At 46.5% G+C, this 25,441-nt stretch overlaps 1 protein-coding gene across 5 annotated transcripts in view; it reads right to left on the bottom strand.

Annotated features, from left to right (window-relative positions):
• The window catches only part of TUBG1 (tubulin gamma 1), a 317,008-nt gene that overhangs the window by 46,209 nt on the left and 245,358 nt on the right, over window positions 1-25,441 (bottom strand). For all 5 annotated transcript variants that reach the window (XM_077459460.1, XM_077459458.1, XM_077459461.1 and 2 more), the window contains one exon: window positions 8,652-8,813. In XM_077459460.1, coding sequence (XP_077315586.1) covers window positions 8,652-8,813 — 162 coding nt within the window. The remainder of the gene's footprint in view (window positions 1-8,651; window positions 8,814-25,441) is intronic.

Genomic DNA, 25,441 nt, shown 5'->3' with positions numbered 1-25,441 from the left:
ATTAATAAAATATTCCTCGTGCGAATGTTGTGCAGTTCTCATTCTGGAAGACAAGACCCAAAAAAAAAAAAAAAAAGGGGGGGGGGGGGAAACAAGGGGGTAGAGGAGAGACCTCTCCAACAACGAGTTTTCCAATCGTGATGATTCTAAGGAGAGCTAGAGATCTTTTTTATGTTCCTCCAGCCACTTTTCCACCTCATATGGAGCGCCAAAAAAAAAAGGTTGAACCCAGAGCAGTTATGCGTAGCCGAGCAGGATACAGCAGTGCGTAGCTTAGCTTATATTTTTGGGGAGTTCGCTTAATGGGGATAAACTCCGCTCTCTGCTTCTATAGGTCTGGAAAAAAATCTGGGTAAAACAATACCCTGGTCCCCTTATAAAAGATTTCCCTCAATTCCCTAGTCCTACGCATCAAAATAGTGCGATCATTATAGTTCACGAATTTCAAAATCAATGGCCTGGTGCGTTCCTCTGATGCCCGAGATCTTGAGGGGACTCTATGAGCCCTTTCTATGGCAAAAAGTGGAGTAAAAGGGATGTCACCCAGAAGTTCTCTAAACCAATTTTCCAGAAAGATTATAGGGTTGGGACCCTCACTCCCCTCTGGAAGACCAATCAGGCGAACGTTATTTCTGCGATTTCTATTTTCCATTTCATCTAATTTTAATGCCTGCGTAGCTATTTGTTTCTGTAACCCGGTCATTTTTTGCTGTAATGGGAGGAGATCGTCCTCAACTGTGCTTAATCTTCCTTCTAGTACCGTGGTTCTTTCCATTGTATTACTCAGTAATTGGCTCATAGAGTGTAATTCAGTTTTAATACTGCTCAGCTGATTGTCGAGACCACAAATAGAAACTTTACATTCGTTAACTGCTTGCAGTATGTCACGTAGTGTAGGTTCACCGCTCCCTAGCATAGGGAGTTCCGCTATGGCTGTTGCATTATGTACTGTCTTGCTTGCTGCCAGAACCGTGTCGTTCGCCTTACTTCCAATGGGTGAACGAGCTGGGTTTGGTGCTAATTGACTGGTGCTTCTCCTATCCGGAGCGGCCCCCTGTGGCCTTGTTTGCCCTGTTAGCTGATGAATTCCCCTTCTGGTAGGAGAGGTTGCGTGGGCAAAGCGTTCCAGTTTAGCTGCTGTTACAGCAGATGCCTGGCTTGCTTTTTCTTTGGCGGCCCGGGTTTTTTGTTTCCCCTCGCTAAGCGATCCGTCCTCCGTGGCCCGTTTGCTAAGCATGGTATAACGGCCAGAGTTGATATATGCTTAGCTAATAATATTATTGAGATATAGCAAATTGCCCCTCCAGAAAAAAAAGGAAAAAGAAAAAGAAAAAGAAAAGAAAAAAAAGGGGGGGGGGTGAGTATGGCCAGTAGGGAAAGGAGGGGCCTAACTTACTACCAGGAGAAGGGGGGATGCACAGTGGCAGCTCTATTTCCTTGGAATTGTCTATTTGAATGGTCCGTATAGTTAATTGCAAAACAGTGCAGTGCAATGCAGTTTAATGGAGTACAATGTCCTCAGTCCAGGAGCACAACAAACTAGCCATGCAAAGAAAAGGAAAATTTTCGCCAGGGCTACCAATGGAGGGGAAGGAGGAGAAGTTATAATAGCTGATAAGAGCAGCAGTGACCATGGACCATGGACCTTTCCCCACTCTCGCTCCCTACTCACACTTATCTTCTCCACAATTGTAGTGTAGGGCTATGTAATTGCTTTGACTCAATTCCTCAATCCAAGGACACGACAAGCTGGTCATATAGGGGGGAGAGAAAGGGAGAGAATTTCCACCAGTTCCACCACGAGGGACAGGGCTGCTAAACCGCTCTGAGAGCCTCAGCTGCACCCAAGCCTGCTTGCTGCATCCTCCTGTCAAGTTATGTTTAGTAAATAGCACAGCTGGTACAGTTCATTTAACATTTGCGTTTACAGCTCTTGCCCCCTCCTTCTTTCTCCTCTCTCCCCCACATCTCTCTCCCGTGTTACCGTTAGCCTAGGCAGTTGCCTTAGGCTACTCAGAAGCTCCTCAGCTGGACCTCCGCTCACTCGGTCGTCTCCTTCAGTTTTCAAGCGGCCCGCCCTGCTGGGTTGCCTGGCAAAGCTCGCGATATCCCTCCGCCGCTGTGTAGCTCCCTCGGGATCCTTCGGTTCACTCCTTCTACCACGCCACTGTCAAGCCGAGCCAGGGACTCGCAATAATATGCGAGATCTCCCTCGGCTGTCTCCAGCGTCACGAACAACACTCACTCGGGTCGGGTAGTTTCCGCGGGCTCAGACGGAGAGAGGATGGGGCCGTTGTGTTGGGCTCAGCGCATAGCTAGTCACCGCTACCGTTTCCAGGCTAGTTTCTTCCCATCAAAGGGGAGCGAAGGGAGACAGGGACAGCGCGCCCTGCATTCACACTCTCTCTCACTCCCACATCCGGCCACGCCCCAGAATAGACCTGTTTTTGGTTGACCAGCAGACTCTGATGCGGACATCTTCGGTGGCCATCAAACCAATGACTTGGTCTGATCATGCACCGGTGGTGCTCTCCGTGGAGGGCTCGGCAGCTGTTAATGCGAGCCCACTGTGGAGAATCAACACCTACGTGCTGCAGAGGGAGGAGTGCAGAGAGGTTCTCCAGAAGCATCTGACTGAATTTTTTAATGACAATGTTGATTCCGTTACAGATCCATTTGTATTATGGAATGCCCATAAGGCGTTTATGAGGGGAATATGTATTCAAATAGGAGCGAGGTTAAAGAGGCAGAGGCAAAGCAAACTTACAGGCTTATTGTCGGACATCGAGAAACTAGAGTTGCTTAACAAGGCTAAACCGACAGTTCTCCTATCCCAAAAACTAGCTCAGCACAGACATGATTTGCGCGTATTACTACTTGAAAACTTTGAGAAATACAGCAAACGTAGGAAAATGACGTTTTATGCCTATGACAATAAGGCTGGTAAACTCTTAGCCCATAAAATCAAAGGTCACAGGTATAGAACTAAAATTCCATATATCATCCACCCTACTTCTAACATAAAAGAAACCCACCCTAAGAAAATTGCGGACGCTTTTAGCTCCTATTATAGCTCGCTTTATAACCTTAAGGACGACCCCACGATTCACCAGCCAAATCAGGAACACATTGTTGATTTCCTTTCCCAACTCCCAATCCCGCGACTAACCCAGGAGCAATTGGATTTGCTCAATGCCCCATTTACTGATGCTGAAGTCCAGACGTCCATTAATTCCTTACCGCCCAATAAATCCCCTGGACTGGACGGCTTTAGTGGTGAATACTATAAACTGTTCAAAAACACTCTCACCCCGCACCTTACTACAATTTTCAATAAAGCTGCTGCCTCTGCCTCTTTCCCGCCAGAGATGTTAGAAGCTCTGATCATAACTTTGCCTAAGCCCGGGAAGGATCCAATTTCTCCGCCAAACTTTAGGCCAATTTCTTTACTCAATAGTGATTTGAAACTATATGCCAAATTAATTGCCGCTCGTATGGTGGATATACTACCTACGATCATTCATCCCGATCAGACGGGTTTCACGAAAAATAGACAAGCCTCGGATGCGACTCGTAGACTTGTTAATTTAATCCACCTAGCCGAGACGAGGGGGAGGCCTTCTCTGCTTCTATCACTGGATGCAGAGAAGGCCTTTGACCGCATTCCCTGGCAGTATCTCGGTGAGGTTCTGAGGGCTTTTGGATTTGAGGGCGGCATTGATTCGGCAATTAAGGCACTATATTCTAAACCCTCGGCTAGAGTTTTTGTATCAGGGGTTATGTCCTCCCCGTTTCCTATTTCGAATGGGACACGGCAGGGGTGCCCTCTCTCTCCATTGATATTTAATCTACTGATGGAACCCCTGGCCATCCACATTAGATCTCATCCACGTATAGTGGGCTTCGGAGTGGGGACAGGGAGTCATAGTATCAGCCTGTTTGCTGATGATGTGATATTGATGTTGACTAATGTGGAGACTTCCCTGGCTGGGGCACATGAATCTCTAACACTGTTCAACCGGGTTTCGTATTACAAGGTAAACGAGGGAAAATCCCAGATATTGGGACTGGGGATAGATGATGAAATAAAGTCCAGACTGCAGCGTATCTTCCCTTATGCTTGGAGCTCCACTGGTATCAAATATTTGGGTATAGTGCTCTCTGATAAAATAGGTAAATTGTACAACGACAACTATGTGCCATTCCTGGAGGGTCTAGAATTCAAACTGTTGTCTATTTCTAAAAAAGAATTGACTTGGTCAGGTAGATTAGCTGCTTTTAAGATGATGATATTACCCCAAATCTTATATATATTTAGGACCCTTCCTATTCCGGTTCCGAATGGCTTTTTCTCTAAGGCACAATCTAGGATTAATTCCTTTTTATGGCACGGCAAAAAAGCTAGGTGCGCCTTCAAGAAACTGATTCAGACGAAAAGAGCGGGAGGGGTGGGACATGTTCTGCTGCGGGATTACTACCTGGCGGCTATCTTGGCTCAGGCAAGGTATTGGTTTGTTCAGGGCAAGGGTCCTAGATGGATAGAATTAGAACAAGCTCAATGCCCACAGCATTCCATTGCAGATCTATTATTAACGAGCTCACTCATCCCGAGGTTGGTGGGTATCCTGTCTCCCCCTATGAGAGCCACGCTGGCGGCCTGGAAGATACTTCTAGGCAATGCCATCCCAGATCAACCCGCCAAGGCAATCCCTTTAACACTATCAAGTCTACGACTCCTCATCCCTCAAATATCCGTTGGAAGCTGGCAGAGGAGGGGGATTTTATCAGTGAGATATTATGTTAGGCCCAGCTATTAAAACATTCAGAGCGTTACAACTGGAGTTTGGGCTGGAGCCTAGGGATCAATACACTTACATGCAGATAGTACATCTCCTTAGTACAATCCCTACAACCGAAATACCCCTCCCGGTGAGAGTATATATGTACTACCGAAATGATCAGACTAAAATTAAAGGCATATCATTGTTTTATAACCTCTTAAACCGCAAATCTGAGTTCCGGAGGTCTCCATCTATGAGATCTTGGGAACTAGAGCTGGGGTCTCCCTATTCTCAGGAACAATGGGAAGAATCTATAAAGGTGGTATACTTGGCGACTAAATCAGCAAACCTGTGGGAACTTTCTGCTCAGATCCTTCTAAGATGGTATCTAACTCCGGTGAGGCTGGCGGGTTTTCATCCCCAGGTCTCACCGCTATGCTGGACACTTTGCGGTCATAGGGGGTCGCTGGGTCACATACTGTGGATGTGCCCAAAACTAAATAAGGTGTGGCGCCAGGTGTTCAACTTGATTTCCACAATAACTGGTGTTCTTACGGGTGGGGACCCTGGCCTGGCGGTGTTAACACTAGGGATAGATTCCCGAAAAAATACAGACTGGTAGTCTTTCACATATTAGCGAGCACTAGACTAGCGATACTAAGACGATGGAGGACCGAAGACGTACCACAGCTAGGAGAGATCATTAGAGAGGTGGACTTACACATACGATACGAATTAATGTTTGCAGCATCTCAAGGCAACCTAGCGACCAAACGAGTCTTATGGCAGCCCTGGATAGATTGGAATAAATCTGCTTCTTGCTAGTACTATTGAATGCATTTGGGTTCAAATATTTTCTTAGAAATCTTGTAGTAAAGTTTTTGCTGATATCATATGTCTACATGCACTTACGCAAAATATAGAATATATTTTTAAAAAACACAAAAACGAAAAAAGGCATCCAGTTTTCTTATCTTATTCTTTTATTTTAATTTTTCTTGATTTTCTTTCAATGTTCTTGTGTTACCGAATATCACTGGCTATTACTCCATGATGGGTTATTGTAAGCATTGAATGTATAAATACCTGACTTTTGTATGATACTGTGGATTTGTATAAACATGTGATATTCAATAAAAAAAAATTGAAATTAAAAATGACGTTCCTCCATAAATTGTTATATGTATTTAGAAATACCCCCCCCCATCCCTGCCACATTCTTCCACAAGCTGGATGGGGTAGTTTCCTCATTTATTTGGGATGGCAGGGTTCCGAGGATCTCTAGGGCCAAGCTGCAGCTTCCACTGTCTCTGGGGGGCTTGTCGCTGCCCTGTTTCTGTCGGTACTACTGGGCGGCGGTGTTAGTCACAGTCCGATGGTGGTTTACTCAATCTAAATCTAACCCTGCGGTCACGTTGGAGGCATCGATTCTGGGCTCTTACGCAGCCCTGACGAATTTAGTTTATAGGGGAGCCAAGTCCTGCCCACAGGTAACGACCCCGATGCGGACCACAATTCAAGTCTGGGAAAAAGTCACCGACACTTAAGGCGGCGGACTCTGTCTCCCCTCATACCCTGCTATGGGGCAACCCCAGACTCCCACACTTTAGCTCAAACCCCGGACCCCAGCCTCTGGGCCAGATTTGGCATATACAAACTTGAACAAATTATGCCCACTGGGGCTCTCCTCCCCTTTCCGGACCTTAGAGAGGCCTATGGACTTCCCTCCTGGATGCTGTTCAGGTACCTCCAGTTAAAACATGCAACGCAGGCCCAATTTCCGGGGGAAGTTTTGGTGGAGCCTCATGTGATAGATTTCTCATCTCTCGTAGGGTGGACAGAATTCTCTCCTCCCTATATCTCCGCTTGACCTGTGAGCGTCCAGGGGGGAATCGCCTTTATATCAGGTTTGGAGGGGGGACATCCCTTCCCTTACAGAGGAGGAATGGGACTTAGCCCTGCAAGACTATATCCCCAAGGTAATCTCTGCAAGAGACAGGTTCATCCAGCTGAAATTTATACATAGAGCTTATTATACCCCTCAGCGCTTAGCCAAAATATATCCCAGTCTGAGCTTTGCCCTAAGTGTCAGCAGGCAATTGGTACCTTCTACCATGTTACATGGGAATGCCCAGCCATACAGGGCTATTGGCAGCAGGTGCTAGCAGACATCAATGAGGTCACTGATCTTTCAGTGTCAATGGACCCTAAGGTGCTTCTTCTGGGAATAATAGACCCAGTGGTACAGGCCACTTATAAGAGTCTTTTACTGTTTTATCTTTGCGTTTATGCCAGAAAGGTGCTATTGCAGATGTGGAAGCAGCTACCCCCCCACGCTTTCCCAGTGGCGCTCAATGGTGGACTCGGTGCTACCGCTCTATAAGCTGACATATATGGGGCGGAAATGCCCCAAGAAGTTTGGTGGTATCTGGGACCCACGGTTGAGTGCTCGCTCCCTTAGTGTCTGAAGTGAGTTTTTAATACTTTAATTACCCGGCATTCATGTCTCTGCCTCCCCTGGGTTCGGCAACTCTCTTATTTCCTTTTTTTTTTTTTCACCTCCCCTATTCTCTCCTTTATGGTGAACTAGATTGAAGGTTTGATCCTTGTACTTATCTGTGTATTGAGAATGGTGCATAAGTTGTAATGATGCCTTATTTTATCAATAAAACGTTTCTGTAAAAAAAAAAAAAAAAAAAAAAAAAAAAAAAAAAAAAGAAAGGCCCATCAAGAAATACAAGGCCTCTCTCACCATGCAGCTACTGAATTCTGCTAAGGCATGTATCCCCCTCTGTTGGAGATCGGAGAACCCACTGGCAAAGTCCCTGTGGTTTTCTAAAGTGAATCAACAGAGACATGGAGGAGCTTACTGCCACCTTGCACAATGGAGAGGAGACCTTTCCGGAAACCTGGAGACCCTGGCAACATTTTATATACACGGACGCCTATCTCCAAGAGGTTGCACAGTCTGGCTGACCCAATGGGCTTGTTCCGCTCCCCAGTCAGGGGGCACCACACTACCCTCTACCTTACCCCACTTTACTCTACCCCTCCTCCATTTTTTGCTACTTGCTCTCCAACTTGCTTTCCCTTCCCCTCTCCCATCCCTCGCTTCACCCCCTTCTTTTACCGTTACTTTTCCCCTTCCCCCTCTTAAGAGTTGTCTTACCCTTTATCCCTCCCCTTTCCCCTTGATACACACCCCTTTCTCACAACTCTTACCCACTCATGGGCTGCCTAATCAGATACTGTAAACATTCTGATGTGCATTACTTTCTCATGTGTCCCATGTCTGGGCTTACCTGACCCTTGGGTTGCTTAGCTTCCCACACAAATATAAAAATGTACGGAATGTTGCAGTGTTGCGTAACTTTGTATGTGTCATTACCAGTTCTAGATAGTGCAAGTAACTGTCGGGATGCCTCCCCGGCCTCGCACACCGCTATTATTTCTATACTGCGTTTTTTTTTGTTTTTCTGTGTGTGCTTAATGTGCAATGCTGGAGAACCTGATATGTTGACCTCATCTTATGACCATGTTTAAACTCTCTATCTGACCTTTGCTATGTACCTATGCATCTACATTGATAGTTAAACGCACTTTGTATGAAAATAAAGAATTACAAAAAAAAAAAAAAAAAACTTTGGGTGGCTTTACCAGTATCCAAACACTTAAAGGTGCAGCAAACAATTCATCATGAATATCAGCCTGTGCCCTATACTGTACAATAAAGAAAACATTGTTGCATGTCAGCCTAACCATCTTTAATGCAGTAGCTGCAGCCTGTGCTGGACTTACTGCACATTAGCACACTAACAGATAAAGTCTAGCTAGAGCAAACAGAAAAAGGAGTTAACACCCTTTACTTACCGATGAGATATTGGTGTGATTTGCCATCATCAGCCCACTGACTCTGTGTGCAGAAGGGAGGTATGGTGACTTCCTTGAAAGAGCTACCTGAATGCTGGCTGGACCCCATGGAATAAAATTGGCAAGCTTCCTTTCTCTGATCCGCTGCAGGCTCTTGTGCACCTACAAGAAGAATTAGACTTGACTTCATATACAGAAAGGCATAACACCACAGCAAATAAGAACCTTAAATAGAATAAATAAAGTATTTTTTCATCATACTTGTAAAATTCTTTTCTTTGAATATTTTATGGGACACAGAGTTAAGCTAGTATTCATTACCTACTGCGTTATACACCATCTCTAGGTGAATAGACACTGGTAGACAAAGTCTTAGACAGGAAGTCTGCCCCTATATAACCCCTCTCATACAGGAAGCACCTCAGTTTTGTAGCAAGCATTGAATCCTCAAAAGAGGGGAGGGACCTTTGTGTCCTGTGATTTATTCAAAGAGAGGGATTTTACAGGTAAGTATGATGAAAAAAATACATTTTATCATACATCACGGGACACAGACTTGGGCTATTATTCATTACCTACTGGGACGTCCCAGAGCAACAGCCTTGAGGGGAGGGAGACACCCTGCCAAACAAAAATAGCGATCAGACTTTAAACGGCAGCCTGTAGTACACTACAGCCAAAAGCCGAATCTTCGGCTGCTTTAACATCTACCTGAAAATCTTGTGAATGTATGCACTGAAGACCAGGTAGCTTCCTTACAAATCTGAGCCAGACACACCTGGTGGTGAAAAGCCCAGGATGTTCCTACACCCCTGCTAGAATGAGCTCTCACCCTGAAGGGAAGAGCCTTATGTTTCAGACCACTGAGCTGAATGACCAACTGGCAGACCCAATTGGCAATAGAAGCTTTGGAAGCTGCCTGTCCCTTCTTGGGCCCTTCTGGCAAAACAAAAATGGAGTCTGATCCTCGGATTTCCACAGATTTACACAAAAACAGACTGCCCGGACAACTTCCAAGGATTGCAGTTGTCTCTCTTCCGCGAAACGAGGCTGAGAAAAAAAAATGAAATTTAAATGAAAAGCTGACACCACCTTTGGCAAGAAGGATGGAATAAGACGCAACACCACCTTGTCGTGGTGAAGCATTAGGTATGGTTCCCTACATGAAAGGGCTGCCAATTCCCACACCCTTCTAGCCCAGGTGATGGCCATCAGGTAGGCTAGCTAGCGTGAGAGCAAGACAAAAGAAATTTCCTCGATAGGCTCAAATGCTTGTTTCTGTAACAGACATCACCAAATTTAAGTCCCAAGGACACATAGGTGACCTAATGGGGGGAAGCAAATGTGTCCCCTGTATAACGGTTTGGACCAGTGAATGGAAGGCTAAAGGCCTTTGGAAAAAATCCGACAGGGCCAAAATCTGACGTCTGATTGTATTGAGAAAATAGGATTTTTAAAACGGATTACCGTATATACTCGAGTATAGGCCGACCCGAGTATAAGCAGAGGCCCCCAATTTACCCCCAAAAAACTGGGAAACCTATTGACTCGTGTATAAGCCGAGGGTGAGATATGCCTGTCCATCCCTGTGTGTGTCCGTCCATCCCTGTGTGTCCGTCCATCCGTGTGTCCGTCCATCCCTGTGTGTCCGTCCATCCCTGTGTGTGTGTCCATCCATCCATCCCTGTGTGTGTGTCCATCCATCCATCCCTGTGTGTGTGTCCATCCATCCATCCCTGTGTGTGTGTGCGTCCATCCATCCATCCATCCCTGTGTGTGTGTGTGTGTGTGTGTGTCCATCCATCCATCCATCCCTGTGTGTGTGTGTGTGTCCATCCATCCATCCCTGTGTGTGTGTGTGTGTGTGTGTGTGTGTGTGTGTGTGTGTGTGTGTGTGTGTGTGTGTGTGTGTCCGTGCAGCCTTGTGTGTCCAGCCTACCTGTGTCCCGAGCCTCCGTCCGGTCCCGTCCCGAGCCTCCGTGTCGTCCCGTCCCGAGCCTCCGTGTCGTCCCGTCCCTCCGTGTCGTCCCATGCCAGGATCGCCGCTCTTCGTCGGCGCCCTGGCGGCCATTCCCCTGTTCAAAAGCCGCGCCTCCGCCTGTGATAGGCGGAACACTCAATTTCCCAGCAGTCAGTGTTCCGCCTATCACGGACATCGGCTCATCCGAGGATGAGCCGATGTCCGTGATAGGCGGAACACTGACTGCTGGGAAATTGAGTGTTCCGCCTATCACAGGCGGAGGCGGAGGCGCGGCTTTTGAAAGGTAGAATGGCCGCTGTCTGTCTGCTCGACACGCTGTTCGGGCAGTCAGACAGCGGTGACTCGAGTATAAGCCGAGGGGGGCACTTTCAGCCTCAAAAAAGAGGCTGAAAATCTCGGCTTATACTCGAGTATATACGGTACCTGCAAAATCCTTTTCTTGGAGTACCTCATAGGACATAGAGCCTCAAGTATTTACTTAGTGGGTTATACCTACCTTCAGCTGTTGACACTGGCACACCTAATATAGGAAGTTGACTCCCCTATATAACCCCTCCTCCTTCCAGGAGTACCTCAGTTTTTGTAGCCAAGCAATATACTTACACCCCATAAAACAGAGGGACGGGATCTCTGTGTCCTATGATGTACTCCAAGAAAAGGATTTTACAGGTAAGCAGTTTTAAAAATCCTATTTTCTTTATCGTACATCATAGGACACAGAGCCCCAAGTATTTACTTAGTGGGACGTTGCATAGTAATGCTACTTGAGGGAAGGGAGACACAACCTGTAGGGCACATCCCGGATCTTGAGGACTTATACTGCTGCCTGCAGCACAATGCGCCCGAAGGCGATATCCTCATTCCTTCTTACATCCACTTGATGAAATTCCGTGAATGTATGCACTATAGACCAAGTTGCGGCCTTGCAGATCTGAGCAAAGGAGGCCTGGTGACGCACTTCCCAAGAAGCACTAACCGCTCTGGTTGAGTACGCCTTATCTTGAATAGGGGGGGGATTTACTACTTAAATAATAAGTTTGAATTATAACTTGCCGAATCCACTTAGCAACAGTGCATTTCAACGCTGCCTGTCCTTTTTTAGGACCTTCTGGCAGAATAAATAAGACATCAGTCTTACAAATCTCAGCAGCTTTCTCTGCTCTCACTACATCAAGAAAGTGTAATCACTTTTCTTCTCTGGAACATGGTTTTGGGAAACCGATGGCAGGACAATATCTTCATTCAGATGAAAACCTGAAACCACTTTTGGTAAAAAGCCTGGATGAGGGCGTAACACCACTCTGTCCTCATGAATAATCAAAATATGGCTCTTTACCAGAAAGAGCAGCCAATTCTGAAACTCTTCTTGCTGAGCATATAGCAACCAAAAAAAAATATCAGCTTCCTAGTCAGGAGGACTAAGGGAATATGCTGTAATGGTTCAAATGGCTGCTTTTGTAACACTGAAAAAACTAAATTCAAGTCCCAAGGGGTTAAAAGTGATTTAACTGGCAGATTAATCCGCATCACCCCTTGCATAAAACCCCGGACTATAGAATGTGTAGCAAGCGGTCTTTTAAATACAACTGATAAGGCTGAGACTTGGCCCTTAATAGTACTTAGGGCCAACTTCATCTCTATGCCCAATTGTAGAAAGGCAAGAATCCTGCCTATACTATATCTCCGAGGGTGCCAACCCTTGGATTCACATCAGGGAACGTAAGCTTTCCAAACTCTATAATATATAGCTTTGGAAACTGGTTTCCTTGCATTGATTAAAGTTGAGATAACTGACCTGGAAAGCCCACGCTTCTTCAGGATGTGGGTTTCAATAGCCAAGCCGTTAAATTTAGCGTTCGTAAACTAGGATGGAATATCGGCCCCTGCGAGAGCAGGTCTGGCCATAGTGGGAGAGGCCAAGGACCCTCCAGTGCCATCTTTACGATATCTGCATATCATGACCTTCTGGGCCATGCTGGTGCTACCAGAATTACCGGCTTTATTTCCAGCTTGATCCTGCAAAGTCGTTGAGGCAGCAACTGAATTGCGGGAAAAGCATAGATCAGTGAAAACTGATCCCACGGGGTTACCAGCGCATCTGTTCCGTGTGCGAGTGGATCCCTTGTTCTGGACACAAAGTTGAATAAATTCATGTTGAACCTGTACGCTAGAAGATCTATGTTCAGAGTCAGCCATCTTTGGCAAACAGCTCGAAAAAGTTCGGGGAGAAGAGACCATTCCCCTGGGAACTGCTGGCGACTTAGGCAGTCCGCATGCCAATTTTCTAACCCCAGAATGAAAACTGCCGATAGGGATGGGACATTCCTTTCTGCCCAAGTTAGTATATGGTTCACCTCTTTCTGAGCTGAGAGACTCTTGGTGCCCTCTTGGTGATTGATATAGGACACAGCCCTGGCATTGTCGGATTGAATCCGGACTGGACAATTCTTTAACCTGGAGGTCCAGGTTTTCAGAGCCAGATACACTGCCTGAATCTCTAGGATGTTGATGGGCAGGGCTCTTTCCAGTTTTGACCACTGTCCCTGGACAGTCGTCTCCTCTAGTATGGCTCCCTAGCCTTAGAGGCTGGCATCTGTCATTACTACTTTCCAGATGATTGGTCTGAAGGATTTCACCTTCAGCAAATTCTGGCTTTGAAACCAACTAAGGCTCTGGGACACTCGCATTGGCAAGTCCAAAGCTTTGATCGTCTTGTTCCAAGCAGAGAGGATTATGTTTTTTAACAGTCTTGAATGGAACTGAGCATAGGGGACTGCTTTGAATGAAGCTACCATCTTTCCTAATACCATCTTTCCTAATAAACGCATGCAAAGGCAAACTGAAGGATTTGCTTTTGACCGGACAATCCGTACCAGCTCTCGTATGGAGCCAAACTCTTTGCTTAAGGCAAGAACACCCTTTTCTGGACTGTATCTATGATCAGGCCTAAGTAATCCAGCCTTCTTACCGGTTTTAAGCAAGACTTCTCTAGGTTGAGGATTCAACCAAGACTTTCCAGGTAACTGGTTGTAATGCGTACGCTTTGCTTTAAGCGAGTCACTGACTGGTCTATTAACAATAGATCACCTAGGTAGGCCAACACTGTTATGCCCTGAGCCCGAAACCTCGTTAGAGGTGGGGCCAGTATTTTTGTGAACACCTGTGGTGCTGTGGCTAGCCTGAAGGGTAAGGCTGCAAACTGAAAGTGCTGTTCCACTTCTAATCGCAGAAACCTTTGTTGAGCGGGAAATATAGGGACATGCAGATATTCATCCCTGATGTCAATGGATGCCAGAAATTCTCTGCCTTGTAGAATGGAGACCACTGATTTGATCAACTCCATTTGGAATGGGCGGATTTTCAGGAACCGATTTAGATTTTTTTAGACCCAGAATGGGCCCATCTCCATTCAGTTTTGGTACCATAAACAGGTTTGAATAGAAACCTAAACCTTTTTCTTCTGTGGGGATCTGTATGATTACCCCTTGAGTCAATCGGTCTAATGCTTGAAACCGGGATTGTCTTTTCCCTGGATCCTTGGGAACGTTTGATCTCAGAAAATGAGATGGTGGAAACTCCAGAAACTATAGTTTGTATTCTAGAGTCACTGTGGAGAGAGCCCATCTGTCCTGAGTTTCCCTTTGCCAGACTTTTACGAAATGCAGAAGTCTACCCCCCACCTTGGTGAGGGGTCTCCCCTCTTCATGAAGAGATCTTAGTATTCTTTGTAGTCTTGCAGCTCCAGATCTTCCTTTGAGCCTGGGCCTGACCCTGCAATTTTCCTCTGGAATCTGACGGTGGAAGCCGTCGCCACTGCCTAGCGGCAGATGCGCTTGGCACAGGAGAGCAAGTCCTTTTAACCACTGGGCCCTTAAACACCCTTAATAGCCAGACCAATTTTCAGCTTTCCGTGCTCTCACGTTTTGAATGACAATTACTCAGTCATGCAACACTGTACCCATTTGAAATTTTTGCCCTTTTTTCACACAAATAGAGCTTTCTTTTCTTGGTATTTAATCACTGCTGGGTTTTTTATTTTTTGTGCTATAAAAGAAAAAAAGACCGAAAATTCAGTAAAAAAATGCATTTTTCTTCGTTTCCATTATAAAATTGATCAGATTAGTAATTTTTCTTCATACATTTTGGCCACAAATTTATACTACTACATATCTTTGGTAAAAATAAGTACAAATTGGTGGATATTATTTGGTCTTTGTGAAAGTTATAGAGTCCACAAGCTATGGTGCCAATATCTGAAAATGTATCACACCTGAAGTACTGACGGCCTATTTCAATTCTTGAGACCCTAATATGCCAGAAAAGTACAAATACCCCCCAAAATGACCACTTTTTATAAAGAAGACATTCCAAGATATTTAGTAAGTGGTATGATGAGTTTTTTGAAGTTGTCATTTTTTCCCACAAGTCTTTTCAAAATCAAGTTTTTCCTTTTTTTTTTCCACAAAATTTTCATATCACTTTATTTCTCACACACAGCATATGCATACCACAAATTACACCCCAAAACACATCCTGCTATTACTCCAGAGTATGGCGATACCACATGTGTGAGACTTTTACACAGCGTGGCCACATACAGAGGCCCAACATGCAGGAAGCACCATCAGGCGTTCTGGAGCACCCAGGCCAATTCTGACATTTCTCTCCTACATGTAAAAATCATCATTTATTTGCTAGAAAAGTACATAGAACCCCAAAACATTATATATGTTTTTTTAGCAAAGACCCTAGAGAATACAATAGTAGTCGTTGCAACTCTTTATCTATCTTGCATGGTATTTGCGCAGCAATTTTTCTAATGCATTTTTTTGGAAAAAAAAAGTTTTGTGCTTTAAAAAAAACAAAACAGTTAGGTTAGCCCGATGTTTTTGCATAATGTGAAAGATGAAGTTACGCTGAGTAAATAGATACCCAACATGTCACTCTTCAAAATTGCACACGGTCGTGGAATGGTGCCAAATGTCGCTACTTAAAAATCCCCATAGGTGACGCTTTCATTTTTTTTACTGGTTACATTTTTTGAGTTAAGGGGAGGTCTAGGGCTAGAATTATTGCTCTCGCTCCAACGTTTGCAGTGATACCTCACATATGTGGTTTGAACACCGTTTTCATATGTGGGCGGGACTTACGTATGTGTTCGCTTATGCATGCGAGCACATGGGGACAAGGGCACTTTCAATTTTTTTTTTTTTATTGTTCATTTTACTTTATTTTAGTTTGCGTTTTTTCCCCAAAAATTTTTTTCATTACTTTTATTCCTATTACAAGGAATGTAAACATCCCTTGTAATAGGAATATGGCATGACAGGCCCTCTTTACAGTGAGACATGGGGTCAATAAGACCACACATCTCACCTCTAGGCTGGGAAGCCTGAAATAAAAAAAATAAAAGAAGATTCTGGCTTTGATCATATTGGCGAGTTGGTAGAAGCACCGGAGGGCGGCGGGGACGTCTATGGCTGGGTATTGCAGGGTATCACCGAGTATGACAGAGTATTGGTGGGGTATTGCAGCGTATTGGTAGGGTATTGCAGAGTACTGGCAGGGTATGTATTGCAGAGTACTGGCAGGGTATGTATTGCAGAGTACTGGCAGGGTATGTATTGCAGAGTACTGGCAGGGTATGTATTGCAGAGTATTGGCAGGGTATGTATTGCAGAGTATTGGCAGGGTATGTATTGCAGAGTATTGGCAGGGTATGTATTGCAGAGTATTGGCAGGGTATGTATTGCAGAGTATTGGCAGGGTATGTATTGCAGAGTATTAGCAGGGAATTGAGGGGTTAAATTCGGTGAGCAGCGATGTGGGCACTGCAGATGCAGCCCACAGCGCTGCTGACACAGATCTCTTCCCCCTCGCTGTACTGATTGGTACAGAGAGGGGAAGGAGGAACCGGCGTCATGACGCCAGTTTGTTTACAAGTGATCACTCCGTGCATGGATGCTCTCGAGTGCAAGCCCCAGGGGGCGCGCAAGAGGGGAATTCTGGGAGGACGTCCTATGACAGCCTCTCAGAGTTAAGAAACCGCCCTGTAGCCATCATTCAGCTATGGGGCGGTTTTAAGTGGTTAAACAAAGGACATTTATAATTTCTTTTGACTGGCAAAAAGAGTACTCTTTTCACTGGAAATTGTTTTGATGTATTTATCCAAATCATCGCCAAATAGTCGCTCCCCATGAAATGGGAAACCAGACAGTAGGTTTTTGCAGGGTGCTTCGGCAGACCAACCCTTTAGCCAAAGGGCCCTATGCATGTGTACTAGCACAAGTGCAAGGTGAGACGCCTGGTGAATAGAATCCTTCATAGCATCTATGGCAAAACATAATGCTTTTGGTAAATCGGCCAACTCACTGGCCTGTTGTGCAGGGAGCTCGCTAAGGACCTCTTTGAATTGGTCTTTTAAGGACAGACAGATAGCTATAGCTGCAATTGCAGGCTAAGCAACAGTACCTGCTAAAGAAAAAAAAGATTTTAACAGGAATTCCAACTTTTTATCTGTTGGATCTTTTAGCATTTATGCATTGTCCACTGGACAAGTCAAACTTTTATTCACACTGGAAATTGCATCATCTACTGCTGGATCTTTCCATTTTTGGCAAATTTTTCCTCCATGAGATAGAGAACAAAGAATCTCTTTGGAGGGAGAAAATGCTTATCCGGATGATCCCATTCAGTATAAATAAGCTTCTCTAGTAACGTGTGTACCGGAAACCCATGCACTGGTTGTGATGGTTTTAAAGAACCCAAAGAAACCAGACTAGCATAAAAGTGGAGCGAACCATGTCCGTAAGGATTTGTATCTCAGATTGTGAAGCTGAAACTTCAACTGTTGTTTCCTCCAGAGGAGTAATCAGTTTGTTTTTCCCAATCTTTTGAGGGTAATACCTCATCCTGTCCCCACTGTTCCCCTGGTAAAGGGTTTGGAGTGGGAGAGAGGGATCTAGCATGGTTCTTATCCCCTTTAATGAAGGATGCGATTAAAGATGCTAATTTTCCTTCTAAGCCCTGCAGGGCAGAGGACGATGCATCTTCAGTCACATATACAGGGGCCGAAGTGTGAGAAGTAGTTGCACCACCAATTGCTTCCAATAACTCACCCTGGCTTGCCATGTCAGGTATCTCCAGAGAGCGACAATGTAGAGGCATGACTGGAGTTCCCAGCGCATGGGAGTGGTTTTAGTGCCTTAGTAATCTTTGAAGCCATAGGGCTAAGCACAAAAAAACAAAATAAGGTACTCTTAGAACTGTTCTATTTACTTAAACAAATAGTATAAAAAAAAACTGTGGCAGCATAGAAAGATCTAATGATAAACAATAAGTCTTCTCCTGTACTGCAAATGCCTGTGTAAACCCCTGACGTGCCACAGCGATTGTGTCCTGTGGCAGCTTTGCTTCAGCTGCTCTAATGGACACTGTCTGTTTGCAGAGTATCAGCTTTAAGTTTTTTCAGGTGTGAGCCTGATTGCCACAGAGGGGAGGCAGCGGGGTGGGGAAGGGGACTTACACATTATCAGTTTTATGTTTGTTTAAACAGAACATGTATCCCAATCCACTCAGTATGCCCTTTAGGGAGAGAAGAAACCCCCCTCCAGCTGCTTAAGACACACGCCATTTCAGCACAGATTTAAACAGCGTCTATACACTATTACTCCCTCTAGAGGAGTTTTTAAGGCATTACAATATAATTTTAAAAGGAAAGTCATAGGTGGAGTTTGCAGTTCCTATGCTTTCCTCTTACCTTTTCATCGCTGCAGGATACTGCTGTAAACAGACAGATCTAAACTTCACCCATCACGGCGGGCAGCGTAGTTAAACCTTTGGACCATGTATAGCACCCCTCAGGACATCTTTACGTAATGTAGCAAGACCACAAAGTCCTGGTTCCTAGGGTCAAGCCCTCAAAGAGGAGTATTACAGGTAATACCTCGTTCTTGTATATTGAGGCCAGAGCACCATCCTGGAGCCGCAGTGTCACGATGGATCCGGTTGTTGGAGGCTTTTGAAATCCAGTATGGATCCCTCCTGCATCTCCGCAGAGCACATCTTCACTCGTGCCAACACCTTTAGACACTGGCGAAAAAATTGAGGCACTCCTGGAAGGAGGAGGGGTTATATAGGGGAGTCAAATTCCTGTATTGGTTGTGCCAGTGTCAACACCTGAAGGTAGCTATAACCCACTAAGTAAATACTTGAGGCTCTGTTTCCTATGATGTACGATAAAGAAATTCTCCCAATCACATATTTTCGAGGATGCCATTTTCTGGCTTCACACCAAGCGATACAAAAGTCCTCCAGACTTTATGATAAATCTTCCTAGTGACCGCTTTCCTAGCATTCACTAGAGTAGACCCCACTGGTCCTGAGATGCCACGATCCTTTGGCACCCTGGCTTCAATAGCCATGCCAACAAATTTAGAGGCTGTAAATTGGGGTGAAAAATAGAACCTTGAGACAGTAGATTGGGGTGGCGTGGAATCATCCATGTCCCATATACTGCCAATCTCACAATTTCGAGGAAGTAGGGCCTTCTGGGCCAGGCTGATGCCACCAGAATGACTGGAAACCCCCCCTCCAAATACTGCACAACAAACGTGGAAGCAGAAAGATGGGGGGGGGGAGCATAAACCGGGGAGCTCCATGGAACTACCAGAGCATCTGTTCCAGTTGCCAGGGGATCCCTTGCTTGCAACACAAACTGATGTAGCTTGTTGTTGAACCTGGATGCCAAACTGGCCATCCCCCAATGCTGGCAAATTTCTCCAAACACCCTCGGGCGTAGGGACCATTCCCCCGGGTAGACCTGCTGGCAGCTGAGAATCTGCTTTTTCAGTTCTCTACCCTCGGGATATGAACCACCGATAGAACTGGGACATGTCACTTTGCCCAGACTATTGTGCGGTTCACCTTCTGAGCTGAACGACTCCTGCTACCGCCCTGGTAGTCTATATAGGCCACTGCAGTGGCATTTTCGGACTGAACTCTGAAAGGGCATTCCTGAAGCTCCCCACTGCCCAGAATCATAGGTCCAGACATACTGCCCGCAACTCCAGGATTTTGAGGGGCAGGCTCTGTTCTGCCCTTGACCATCTTCCCTGAGCTGTGAGCCCCTCCAATCAAGGAGACTGGCATCTGTGGTCAGTACTCTCCAAGACACCAGAAGGAAGGATCTTCCCTTTCGCAGGTTCTGGTCCTGCAAAACACCAGTTTAGGTTTAAGTGTGCCCAAGGAGATTAGAACATGGGATAATCCAGGGCTTGCCCTCTTCTGCTCCAAGCCAACAAGATGTCTTGTTGTATAGGCCTGCAACGGAACTGGGCATAGGGCACAGCCTCGAAGGAGGACACCATCCTTCCTAGAAGACACATACAGAGCTGAATGAAGGGTTGTTTGGTGCCCCTTATCTGACACACCTGATCCTTCAGGGCACAGATCCTTACAGGTGACAAAAATAGGATTTTTTTTTGTGCTCACCGTAAAATCCTTACTCTGTAATTCACCAACTGACACTGCTTCTCTCTTTAGACCATTGGGTTGTTATGCCACCTTCAGGAGAGGACTAGGCATTACATATTAACATGTGATAATAAAACTAGAACTTTCTAGTTCCGCCCAAGGGGCGGCCCCTTAGGTAACAACCCCTGAGCATGCTACTGCAGCCTGAGTACGTCAAAAAGCAGTATAACGTAAAGAAAAATATGAGGGGCGGGTGCTGTGTCAGTCGGTGAATTACAGAGAAAAGGATTTTACAGGGAGTACAAAAATCCTATTTTCTCTTATATTCACCGACTGACACAGCTTCTCTCTTTAGACCATTGGGACGTCCCCAAGCAGTGCCAAAACGAGGTGTAGGAAAACAGCATAAAACGTCATCCACCATGGCATGTGGGAGCTAGTATAAACTTTACTCACAAAAAAACGACAGTGCGTGGAAAAACAACCACAAAAAAACAGGGTGCTCCTCAACGCAGAAGCACTTCCTTCAAACCGCACCAAAAAACTGTAGTAACGAATGCAACAGTGCATTAACTTAAAGGTACTGCGTTTTTACCCAAAAAAATTGAAAAAAGGAAAAAATTGCATATGCAATTGCAACTATACAGCCGCCTGCAAAACTTTGCGACCAAAACATGGCAAGTGGGAACTAGTGAAACTAAACCCACAAAAAAAACAGCAGTGTGTGGAAAAACACTACTATATAACCGGGTATCCTCAACAGGAGTGATCCCCAAGACCGCAACATTGCGGAAGTAACGCAACAGTGCATTAACCAAAACAGTACTGCGTTTTTATCGAAAAACCAGGAAAAAAATCAATTGCAACTACACGGCCGCCTGCAAAACTTTGCGGCCAAAACAGCATCACCTGATGCACTGACATCAACCTTGTAGAACTTTGTAAACGTGTGGACAGATGACCAGGTCACCGCTTTACCCACTTGAGCGACAGATACTTGATGCCGGAAGGCCCAAGACATTCTGATTGCCTCCGTGGAGTGGGCCGTGACCGTAAAGGGGGGCACCTGCCCCTTCAAGGCATAGGCTTGTACTACAATCTGTCTGACTTACCTGGAAATAGTGGCCGACGAGACCGCCATGCCTTCTTTGGACCAACCACCAAAACAAACCGTGAGTCTGACTTCCGGAAGGGAGCCATGGCAGACAAATACACCTTCAGGGCCAGAACCACATCCAGAGCATGAAGGGCAACCTCATTAAGATGTGTCAGCTTAGGACACAGAGATGGTAACACAATGTCGTCATTGATGTGAAAGGCAGAGACTACCTTCGGCAGAAAAGACGGTTGCGAACGCAACACCACCTTATTCTTGAGGATAATCCGATAAGGCGATTTGCAGGACAAGGCCGCCAGTTCCGAAACCCTCCTGGCCAATGTGATGGCCACTAGAAAGTCCACTTTCTGGGAAAGAATCAACGGGGAAAATCTCTGATATTTTCAAATGGCGGTTTTTGAAGCGCCGATAATACCAGGTTCAGATCCCACGGGGGTAACTGTGGACGCACCAGAGGGACTACATATCGCGCCCCTTGAGCAAAAGTACTCACTAGAGAGAGATGCCAGAGGTCGCTAAAAAAAAGGACAGCCAAAGCTGATATTTGTCCTTTAATGGTGCTTAATGGCAAATTTCTGGTTCAACCCTTGCTGAAGCAACAGCAGGATCCTGGATATGGAAAAGTAGCGTGGATGCCATCCTTCCTCCTCACACATAAAGATGTAGGTCTTCCAGGTACAAAGATACATCTTCCAAGAAGATTTCCGTGCTCTCAACATAGTTGGGATCACCGTGTCTGACAGACCCCGGTTCCTCAACACCTGGCTCTCAATAGCCATGCCGTTAAAGCCAGCGATGGTAAAGCAGGATGGAGAATCGGACCTTGAGACAAAAGGTCCTCTCGCAACGGCAGTCAGAGTACCAAGGACGCCGAGGCCAATGTTGGGCAAACCAGTATTAGTGGGATCCCCTCGGCTTCCCCTCTGCGAAGCAGACGCGGTAACAGTTTCAGTAGAGGAAAGGTGTAGATCAGCTGGTACTGATCCTACGGAGCCACCAGTGCATCTGCCCACGGATCTCTTGTCCTGGACACAAATCTCAGCACCTTCCGATTGAGACGGGAGGCCAGAAGATCCACGTCTGGTGTGCCCCACCGCAGGCACAGTAGCCTGAACACCACTGGATGCAATGCTCATTCTCCTGGGTCCAGCATCTGATGACTTAGCTAGTCCGCCTGCCAGTTCTTCACACCCGGGATATAAATGGCCGACAGGGCCGTTACATGTCGCTCTGCCCACCGAAGTATGTGAGCGACCTACCATGCAGCGGCCGAGCTTCTTGTTCCTCCTTGGTGACTGACGTATGCCACAGCAGTGGCGTTGTCTGACAGGATCTTGATCGGATGCCCTTGCAGTCTCACTGACCATGTGGAGAGGCATAGCCCGATTGCTCGGCAAGTTGGATTCCTCCATCGACTAGAGGTCCTGAGTCCACTGAACTCTCACAAGTAGGCTGGCATCTGTTGTGATCACCGTCCATTTCAGAGGTAGGAACGACTTCCTGGACTGAAGCACCAGGGACCGCAGCCACCAGATCAGGGAACCCCTGACTAACTGGCTCACCTGGATCTGTCGATCCAGGGACAATTTGTCCCACTTTGTCAAGATCTCCTTCTGCAGGACTCTGGTGTGAAACTGGGCATACAGTACTGCCTCGAAGGAGGCCACCATGAGTACCAGGACTCGCATGCAGAAGCACAGCGACAACCACTTGCTGTTCATCAGCAGTTTTACCACGGCTCTGAGAGTCTGCAACTTGTCTGAAGGGAGAAACACTCTCACTTCCCTGGAGTCCAGCAGCAAGCCTAGGTACTCCAAACGCTGAGTCGGTACTATCACCAACCTTTTTTAGGTTCAATAGCCACCCAAATTCTTGCGGGGTCTGCATGGTGATCGACACATCCTCTTCTAACTCTGAGGCAGAAGAAGCTCTCAGGAGGAGATCGTCTAGGTAACCCACTATAGCGATCCCGCGTTGCCATAGCAACGCCAACACAGGAGCCAATACCTTGGTAAAGACTCAAGGGGCTGATACCAAACCAAAAGGGAAAGCCACAAACTGGTAGTGGGCTTCCCCGACTGCAATCGCATAAACTTTTGATGCCGGAGGCATATGGGTATGTGCAGGTATGCATCCTGGATGTCTAAGGACGCCAGGGAGTCCCCTTGATGGAGTGCAGCGAATACTGAGCGAACTGATTCCATTCTGAACCTCTGCACTTTCACAAAGTGATTGAGGGCTTTTAGATCCAAGATTATAGTTCCCAAGAAGGAAGGGGTACGTCCAAACAGGTTTGAGCAGAACCCCTGGAAATGTTTGATTCCGGAACAGGTACAATCACCCCGCGATTCAGCAGGTCCCTTACTGCCCCCAAGATGGTCTCCCGGCGAGCTGGGAGAACGGGTATACTGGAGGGGAAGAATCTGTTTTGCGGCCAAGAGAGCCTTGCAGGCTTGTTAGGTTTGCGGTGCCAGGGACGTTTGTAGTTGCATGGTCGTCCTAGGGAGGTTTAGCCGAAGCTCTGGGCTGAAGAAAAAAAAAAAAAAAGGGCCCTTGCCTACGGCGTGGCTCCTTAGCCTTCCTGGCCTGTGGGAGTAGAATACTCTTACCACCTGTGACATTCTTGATAATGTCATCCAAAGAGGCTCCAAAGAGCCGGTCACCAAGAAAGGAAAAACCAGTCAGGGCTTTTTTGGATGCCTGGTCAGCAGACCAGCATCTTAGCCAAATCAGGCGCCTCAGCACCACTGCTGACACTGAAGCCCTGGATAACAGAGGGAGGGTATCCAGGGGCGCGTCACAAACGCACTTAAGACCTTGCACTAGTTGGTCTGCTGTTCTCCCAATACATGGTGCAACAGTTTTGCCCACTCAGTATCTGCGATACAAGTGCAGATGCCAGTACTGGTAGGACGGCTGACCCCACAACCCTAAACAAGGAATGAGCCACTGCCTCGGCCTTCCTGTCTGTGGGATCCTTAAAGAGGAAAGGCAAAAAACAAAACAAAAAAAAACACACACCCTGTAAAGCAAAGGCATAATGAGCTAGTATGCATTGCATACTAGCTCATTATGAATAACTTACCTGAGAACGAAGCCTCCGAAGTGGTCCTCCGTCTTCATGTCTGCCGCTGCCATGGATCCCGGAGTGACTTCCGGGTCTCGCTGCTTCAGCGCTGTGATTCGCCGGAGCAGTGATGACGTCACTCCCGCGCATGCGCACAGGAGCCGACACTCGCGGCATATCGCCGCGATCTGCGGCCTGCCCAGTGCGCCGCTGTCTACGGCGCATGCGCCGTAGACAGCGGTGGCTGCCTTCGGGTAAATATCTCCTAAACCGTATAGGTTTAGGAGATATTTCTTGGACCTACAGGTAAGCCTTAATCTAGGCTTACCTGTAGGTCAAAGCTGGTTGTAAGGGTTTACAACCACTTTAAATACAGGAGCCCCCTCCACCAGGATCGTGGTTACTTTGTTTAACCTGGGGGGTCCACGACTGGAGGAGCCGACCACTTTTTGAGAAGGCTCTCCTCAAAAGGGTAACGCACCGCCATGTATTTGGGGACCGAAAAAAGGTCCATTGCGGGCGACCCCATTCCTTGTAAATTAACTTATCAAAATAAGTCAGATACGGGAACACCTTAGGTCAGTGTTTCTCAACTCCAGTCCTCAAGGCGCCCCAACAGGTCATGTTTTCAGGCTTTCCATTAATTTGCATTGGATGATTGGATCAGTTTCACTGCCTTAGTAATTACCACAGCCGTTTCATCTGAGGGAAATCCTGAAAATATGACCTGTTGGGGCACCTTGCGGACTGGAGTTGAGAAATGCTGCCTTAGGTCAACGGGCTGGCTTATGGGGCCCAAAAGGGACAGCTACATCAGCAGAGAGATCTGCTGGCTCCCGAATCTTCAGGGTATCACGCACAGCTGTGATAACTGCTCCAACGAGCGCTTTGTCGCACATGGACTCATCCTCACTGTCCTGGTCAGCGTCATCCGAAATGACAGAGCAGGGGTCGAGTCTATGTCAGAGCTCTCCCCAGAGGACGGGGAGCAGGGGCCTCTTTTTAGCACCTTGCGCCCACACCTCCATCTTGGCAACGAACGAATGGAGGACCGCCGACAAGGTGTCCAAAGGCACTGAGCATTCCCGCAGGCGAACCGGTTGCAATTGGCTGGATTTAGGGGGAAGAAACACCAGTTTCTAAAGCCATGC

The sequence above is a fragment of the Lithobates pipiens genome, unplaced genomic scaffold (genome assembly GCF_037356315.1).
Source record: "Lithobates pipiens isolate NorthernLeopardFrog02 unplaced genomic scaffold, aLitPip1_a1.2 Scaffold_28, whole genome shotgun sequence".
Classification (NCBI taxonomy): Eukaryota; Metazoa; Chordata; class Amphibia; order Anura; family Ranidae; genus Lithobates; species Lithobates pipiens.
The sequence above is the reverse complement of the archived record's forward strand: the minus strand, read 5'-3'. Positions and strand labels throughout refer to the sequence as shown.